An 8835-nucleotide genomic window follows, 5' to 3' on the forward strand; every position below is an offset into this window, starting at 1 on the left:
TACTCCTTGTTTATTTTAGTGGTCTTTGTATATTGCCAATCTATTTCGAAATATTGATAATTTGTATTTTGAATTTTAACAACTTCAATCTAGGAAATTGGCAATAACTCCTTTAAAATTATCATCTTTTTTTTATTTATACTCTCTCAGTCTTCAAAAATGTAAAGCATTTTTTAAGAAATTAGATGTTTAAAAATGCAAAAGCATTTTTAAATCTTTTGATACATAATCATTGTATTTTTTTAAAAAAATACCTCTATTGATGAATAATTTTATATTTATTATAAGGTATTTAATAAGAGTAAATATGAAAAGATAAGGTTTTTTACAAGTAGATAATTAGTTTATTGAAAAGTGAGATTTTGTTAAAAATACCTTATATTTTTAAACAGAGGAAGTAAATGTTTGGTACACTGAATTTTCACTGCTCAAGCACACCTTATTTTGCATAACATAATCAAAGAGCATTGTTAAGTTGATTCAATGATCACAAGTGCTTTGGAGAAACAGGGGTTATGAGTTACGTTGAAGTCCTACTTGGCTATTTTAAAAGATTTATCTGGTTGCCAAGGAGGTATTTTTGGCATTTATTCTCATGCAAACTTATTTTCAATTTGTTTTTCAAGTCCGTGGAATAATTTGAGAATGTTGTGGTCTTTTAATGAAAGTAAATCCCTTGAGAGGGCCTTCAACGATATTCTCCCTAGTTTTAATGTGGACATGCACATAATATCTTATCATTAGTTAATTGATGATTTCATTAGCAAAGTAGAAAAATGTGATGATCATATATAAAATTTAAAGTTCAAAAATATATATTTCGTAAACTAACATTTTTACAAAAAAAAATTAAATTAAATTGCATTGACATGCCATGCTCTCTTGAAAAAGACAATAACAACAACATAGAGGAGTAACATTAATGTAAGCTAGAGAGCATATGATATGATATTCATAATATCCGAACAAGAGGTCCCCCCCCCCATCTTGCCCTTTCAACTTCACTGTTTCAAAGCATAGGGGAAATTGGTTGATCAAGTCTTAATAATTATATAATACTCCTGTTACATAAACTTCACAAAAATATAATATTACATAATTCCTTTTTTGGAAAAAATATTTAAATATTAAATTTTAAAAGTCAATTACAAATTACTATCTGGCCTTAATATATAAAACACTTTTAAAAGAGTACATTTTAAAATATAAAATACTTTAATAAAAAATAAAATTTTATCAATGATACTTTTTTAATGTTATCCTTAATATTTTTTTAAAAATGAAATATTCATCAGTTAAAAATTTTGTTTGTGCTAATACAATTTCTTTATTTTTATAAATAAACATTTGAGATTATATTTATTTGGTGTCATGAGGTTATAGTTTTTTGTCATTTAATATTTTTTGGATTGAACCAATTATTCTTCATTTGAAAAAATGCTAACAAGTAAACCACATCTTAACACCCCCCTTCTCCATCTACTTCCGTTTTCAGGTTTTCTATGAGCTACGTACTATAATGCTGTACTGGTAATAACGTAAAACCAGACAAGAATGATAATACTAATAATTTGGTGCCTCCATTTACTGGCTTACTTTGAGACTCGCTTTGTATTTGACCAACCTCGAGTCCCGAGTGAAAAGATCAAGTCATACTCATGACCCCTAATTAATCAGTCAAACCAGATATTTCAAACCCCCTCGTCTCTTATCGTTTCATGGTTTTCCTCACACGGGAATGGACAACCTGTCAAACGGTTACTCCCTCCGTCTTACTTTTCAAATGATTCAACGTTTTAAGACACAAATACTTAAATAAAATATAAAATTTTATTAATAATATTTTTTTAAATTATTATATATATATATTTAATATTCTTACATTAATCAAGTATTAAATAAAATATATTTTTTAAAATTTTATTTTTATCTTAAAAAAGTAATATTGTAAAGTGTATTCAATAAAATTTATTAATATGTGAGATTTTATTTAAAAGTATCTTATGATTTGAGGTAGAGAGAATACTATTTTCTTCACCTTTATGTCCTTTCAACGTCGAACATCAAAGCAATGATGCTCTTAAAAATACCAAAATTATACTTCTCCTGTATTATTTATAAATCACATTTTAAAAAATTTATTTGATTTCATTTATAAATCATATTATGACTTTTTTGTAAATATTTTTAAAATTATCTTGTATAAAAGAGAAAAAGTAACATGACATTATTTTTTAAATTTGTTATATGAGAATATATTTTAAATTTTATATATTTTTATTTTTTATATTTTTTTATATTGATATCGGTGATTTTGATAAAATAACTTATAAAAAAATTGAAGGAGTATAATACTAGTACTTACCAACACATTGAGCCCGAAAGCATGTAAAAATAATGCCTAAGTGTGCGGGGCAGAAATGTATTGTGTGTTGTAGTGTTGTGACGTTGTGGATCACAAAAGGGCCTACCACACACAGAAAATTCTTTGAACATGAACAAACAAGGATGGGGCCTACAATATCTGATGGGATTAGGGAGGGTTCCCATAATTGAATTGGTTTAATTATGTTGCTCACAAACATGCCCCAAATCTATGCATCAATACTCCACAGTGACAATGAAACCATTTTCCTCCCAACTTGATGGGCAATCAAATCCCCCTTTGGACTTTATTCATGCCATCTTGTACTCTTTAACTCCCTTCAAAGTACACATTTTGATGGCCAATGCTTGTCCCTTCTTCCCATGTGGACCCCACTCCTAATCTCCCCATTTCATCTCCATTTACTTTTATCATTTTCCCTACTTTAAATATATTTTACGCCCTCCTAACTTTACCATTAATTGGGTTTATATTGTTAAGGCTAACTGAAAATGTCCCTTCTAAAAATTTTTTTTGTATTAGACTTGAACAATTCCGAGTTTAATTAATCATGACCCGATGCATTTATTTATTCCAGCCTTAACATTGTGCCTCCAAATCCCAGCACGCTCAATAAAATAGTACTTGTCGCATATTTCACGTGCTCATGAATTGAGCCGGCCACAATTCCATAGGAAAAGTTACTCACTTTTAACTTTCCCGGATCCAAACAAATTAGTCTTTGAAAATCGCAATTAGTGCTCGCATTTCTTACACTTAAAAATTGTCATCCACCCAATCTCTTTTTTTTTAAAAAAAAAGATAATTTGTACATTTTAATAAATTCATTTAAATTATAAGTTGCTTGAAATATAGCTATAATTTTCATAAAATGTAACAATAAATGCCATAACATCTTAATAACAAGTTTGATAACTAAGCATCACATCACATGCATTTAGTATATATTATACATGGCAGCCAGATATGATAAGCTCGACATGAGAAGGGTTTTCTTTTCCAAAAAAGAAAATTTCATAGAAGCAAAATTATGGATTCCGTATAATATTTTTGGCCAGAAAATAACAGAGCGAAGAAGCGGCAGCTGAAGATGAAGAACAGAAAAATTCCACCGGCATAGGAGTATATACAATATGTCAATATCTAAAATTGTTTGTTGCCAATTAAACAAGAGCAAATTAATCCCAATCAGTAAAATCCAGCAATATTTTCACTCAAGAGATTAAAAGCACCCAGAGACCTTTGCTTCTTAGTTTCGATCGCACCGATTCCTACCGTGGCTCTGTTGTTGGTGGCCTCTGCTGCCTTCTTTCTTCTGTGGAGAAGAGAACAGTTGGCCGAACCCAAAAACCGAGCCCGATTTCGAAGAACCCCTCAGCGAACAAACCGGAACGTTCAGAACCGGAGTGACCCTCACATTGGCCGAGTACGACCGTTCCATTCCTTTTTGCCTGTACCTCGGTCCGCCATTCAAGGTACTGGGGCTGCTCGAGCTCCTTTCCAAGCTCTGGAACACTATCTTCCCTGAAGAGTTCATTCTGGGGCTGTCCACTGACACTCCTCTGCTTCCAACCCCACCGGATTCCCCCGGAGCTCGCCTGACCGGACTCCTCCCGACCCGACTGCCGGATGGATGATCCCCTTGCGATCTCTGATTATTACCGTCGAACGACCCTGCCCTCGGCTTCACCATCCTCATTCTCGGACGACCCGAGTTCGGGTTGCGATGGAGGGAGATCGGGTTCGGGTTGAGCTTGTCCGAATCTAGGGAGAGCCTGGGGAGATCTTCGTATTCGTGGCCGGAAGAAGAAGACGAGAGAGAGTGACGAGAAGAGATCGAAACGGATTCGCAGTCCGACTCCTTCAGCAACGGGAGACTCAAGGATGCGTCTAAGGACGAGGAGAGAAAAGCAGAGGAGGAAGAGGACGAAGATTTGGGGGTCCTGTGGAGAAAGTGCTTGAGAGATATGTTGGCTAGAGAAGACGACGTCGTTTTCTGGGGGTCGCTCTTGGCGGCTGCACAAGTGGTGTGAGCGTGACACAACTTCTTGAGGCCAAGAAGGTCTTTCCAGCGACTGGAACACCTGGGAGCCTTGGGGGAGAAGAAGGAAGGGTCGGCGGCGGAGACATGGGCGGAGGAGGCGGCGTCCGGGGAAGGGAACTTGGCGGTGGAAGAAGGGGGAAGGGAGGCGAGATGAAGAGGGACGAGCTTGCCATTGGAGAAGAGCTGGTCGGCGGGAAGCATGGCGACTGGATCTTGAAGAGAGAACTCGAAATCTGAAGGGGAAGGACGGGGATCTGGGAAATGGGGTGGGTGAGATTTGGGAGGGCTTAGCCAAGGGAAGGAGGGGCGGGGAGGGGAATCGAGAAAGTTATCCGGCGACATGGCGATGTTGTTGACACAGGCAGAAGCCATTGCACAGGGAGAGAGGGAGAGAGATGGAGAGTAGGGTTTGTTGGCTGTTGGGTTTGAGGAAGAAGGTGTGGAAGTTGCAGTGCCATTCCATGAGGATTCGCGAGGTACATATAAAACAGTTGCTGTGTGGAGCTACATGGAAACTAGGTCCCCTTGTCTCCTTCCTTCCTTTTCTTCTCCCATCCAATTCTCATTTTTTACATGAAAATTGGACTGTCTACATTTTATTTTAATATGTGTCAAATATAAAATAGATGTGATTTTCTAATTCTTATATAAAAAATTAACTTAAATATGAATCTTTAAAATAAATCTCATGATATTTTTCCTTTATCCAAACGCGTTGTTCATGCCTTTGAGCTTCAGCGCAAAACGGCCGGTGAGTGACAAATCAAGTAAAAACTGTATGAAAAGGCAAGTTAATGAAGGGACTTTGATTCAGCTGGTTAAAAAGTTTAAATAAACTTATTTTCAATCATAAAATATGTAGTTGTATTTTAAATAAAAATGTCAAGAGCATCCTGATATAGTCGAGATATCTTCAAATTTTTTAAGATATTAGATGGAGTCAAAAATAGGAGGTCAGTAAGAGAATATTGGTAGCTAAACGTTCAATTAAGAAAAACTCTTACTAATGATTAATCGATTGTTGAGTGCCTCAAAATTATTATTATTATTATTATTTATCAAATAATATTGCGTTTAATTTCTTAACTAGAAGATTCATGTACATTCATCTCCTCCTTTCGTGGAGATATGGGAAATGTAATGAGATAGGATATCAATAAACTACAACGCTGAAACTTCAAAGTGGTGGGAGGTACCAATATCAAGTGCATGATGATAAAATAAATGCTTCTCATTTGAAGATACATTTCAATTCCTACTGTTTTGCATCTATTAGTTGTGATGCAAATTTTTAACAATAAAATAAGAAAAAGGAACTCATGGATATTCGTAGTAATACTGTATTGGTTTTGTATTTTTTTTCCCCCCACTGATGTTTTTTCGTGTTAAGAAGAAAGAGTGAAAGCAAAAAAAATCTATTACTGCAAGATGTTATAAACATTTTATTCATGCATGTAGTTTCTTTTCACATTTATATTATGACATTTAGCATATGCTCTTCTTTTCGTTTAACGAGTCAATTGGTTTGATACTTTGGCCAAAAATGATTTGGTGATACTCCCTCCCTTCATTAAAAAATATAAAATATTTTTAATAAAATTCACCTTTTAATAAAATAGTTATTTATTTTTAAACTAATTTTATCTTTTTCATATTTATTTTTATTAAACACCCTATAATAAATATAAAATTATTTATCAATAAGGACACTTTTAAAAAAAGACAGTGATTTTACCTTAAAAATACTTTACATAACATTAAACTTCTCAAAAATATCTTATATTTTTTAATGGAGGGAATATATAGAATTAATTATATGTCTATATCTAAGATTGTCAAACTCATGAGTTTAAGTGTTAAATTCATAATGAAAATGTAAACTAAAATAGTATACTCGTAAAAGTTTACTTTTATTAATAAATAACCATTATAAGTATATGATTAAATAATTAAAATATAAAATATGGTTATAATTTGATCCTAAATATATTTTCAATATAAATCATTGAAATTAAATTCATCTACATTAATAAATTATCATACTCAATGCAAAAATTTTAAAAAATGACAACTTATTTTTAATATTTTTTGTTTGTATTGATATTTGGTTTTACTTTTTAACTTTTATTTTTCTTTAAAGTGGGTCCCCCAATTTCTATGATTGAGTTATATATAGTAGTGTTTCTGTTTTAAATTATAAGATACTTTTGAAAGAATTTTTTGATCTCAAAATATAAGACACTTTGGTTAGATTAATGTTTCATTAAATGCACTAATTTTAATATTGCCTTTTCTCTCTCTATAATTAATTTTTGTTCCTTTTTTTGCAATATATTAAATTATAGGTATTTTTAAAAGTTTATATTTTTATTTTAAAAAATAAAGTTGTTAAGTGTTTTTAATGATATTTATTGGTATGTGAGATTTTGTCTAAAAATATCTTATAATTTGGGATGGAAGGAGTACTCCCTCCGTTTCTATATATAAGAGAAAAAAGCTATATCACACAATTTAACAAAGTTAGTTAACTATAATAATTATGTCTGAAAATAAAAAAATTGGACTAAAATGCCCTATGTTAATTAACATAAGCATGCATTAATTATTTTTGTTAATGTAAATTATGAGGGGTGATTTAAAAATATGTAATAAATGCTTATTAAAATATGTAATTTTGTTTATATAAAAAATAAGTAAAAGGTGATAATTTCTCTTACAAATAAAAATAGAGTAGTACACATTTAACTCGCTAAAAAATTAATAGTTTAGTAAGTTTAATCAAATTTATATCTAGTTTAACTTTATGAGTGAGCTAACTCAATTTTATAAGTTAGAAATGTAAAAATAATAAATTTAAAAAGTTGACTTAAGAGTTTGACACAACAATGACTCTATCTCCCTACTGTGCTTGTATATTAAAATATTTTAAAAATTAATATATTCTGCATATCATATTATGTCTATGTGGTTTCTCGTGTTAGTGTTACAAAGATATTACATAAATAGACTTGTTAATTATTTTTTTTAAAAAAAATTGTTAATTGTTATATTTGAAATTTTTTCTTTTAGAATATAATTTTTCAGACATGTATATGCTATAATTTAAGAGTTAATTTATTCTTTTATCTTATATTAAATCATGCGAGATAGAAGAATCTCCATGCAACCCAAGGGATCATTAAAAGATAAAAACTTCAAAATTATGTTAAGTATGGCATGCAAGCCGGTATACGCAAGGCTTGCCTGTATGAAAAAAATGATCATAAGTAACGGTCCAATTTTCAAAACGGACCTACATAGGTAATTTTTATGACAGTTATGCCCAACATTCTGGTGTGAACTGTGAATATCAATATCGTAGGGGAAAGCAAAAGCCTACTAGGTGATACAATTACAAAACTTACCTCCCAAGATCCTATGGCTGAGTAGAGAAACAGGTTTTCCGGTTCATGTTCACTTTATCTATTTTCTACAAATTTTTTGACAGAGTATTCTAAATTACTAAAAGAAGTTAATATTAAATTATTTATATGTGCATGCACGCAAATATGATAAAAACGATTCAATAAATTTTTTTAAATGTTCGATATGCTTTTCTTAGATCTTGTCCTAGATTTATTTAATAAACATCTATCTATTTGGAAACAATAAAATTAAAATAGCATGACATCAAATTCCAATAATATATTTTCATTCTTTTCTCCTTTCTATTATTTGTGTCGGCATTTGTCGTTGCTCTCAAGTCCCAACAGGAATTAAACCACATTTTTGTTCTCTCAAAGAAACTATTCCTATGGTTTGAACTTTTCTTGCCAACATTTCTATAATTTATACTATACTTAAATATTACTACAAAAGCTATCATCCATTCCGTGAATGATATATTATTATTTATACGAGAGAATTAAGTAAAACAAAACGCAGACGCACACACAAAAATGATAGTAATCTGGGAAACTAAGAATTGGTAAGGAAATATAAAAAGGAATCAAACAAGATCAGTGGTGGGTGACATGAAATGAAAAACAGTGTACGAGAGACAGGCGATTATAATAATGGACGCACACAAAGCGGACAAAAGAAACACTGATAATGAGAAGAAATGATGTCTTTTAATCAGCTTTTACCAGACAATTTTCCGACAACATTTCATGCATCTCTATTCATACCTGAACCTTGCTTCGTGTCTTTTCCTGTTTTAGTTTCTATCACATTACATTGGATTTATTAAGTTCATTCACGCAAATACTCCCTGCCACTGTTTTAACCATTATTATTTTCATGCCAAATCCCATTTGAAGAAATAAAATAGAAAACTTGATGATTCCTTTTCAATGAATCATCAAGTACCGAGGAATTTGGATGCGTTCAAAAGCTTCACATAAAGAGGAAGAACTGGAGAAAG

At 31.6% G+C, this 8835-nt stretch overlaps 1 protein-coding gene across 1 annotated transcript; it reads right to left on the minus strand.

The window, feature by feature from the left end:
• Window positions 1–3477: 3477 nt before the first annotated feature.
• LOC129313768 (uncharacterized serine-rich protein C215.13-like) lies at window positions 3478–4975 on the minus strand. The gene has a single exon (XM_054957136.1). The coding sequence runs from the start codon at window positions 4800–4802 to the stop codon at window positions 3636–3638; it is 1167 nt and encodes a 388-aa protein (XP_054813111.1). The 5' UTR covers window positions 4803–4975; the 3' UTR covers window positions 3478–3635.
• Between the last annotated feature and the right edge of the window lie 3860 nt (window positions 4976–8835).

This window comes from Prosopis cineraria, unplaced genomic scaffold (genome assembly GCF_029017545.1).
Source record: "Prosopis cineraria cultivar Desert tree isolate PC_DT_omini unplaced genomic scaffold, ASM2901754v1 PC6, whole genome shotgun sequence".
NCBI classification, from domain to species: Eukaryota; Viridiplantae; Streptophyta; class Magnoliopsida; order Fabales; family Fabaceae; genus Prosopis; species Prosopis cineraria.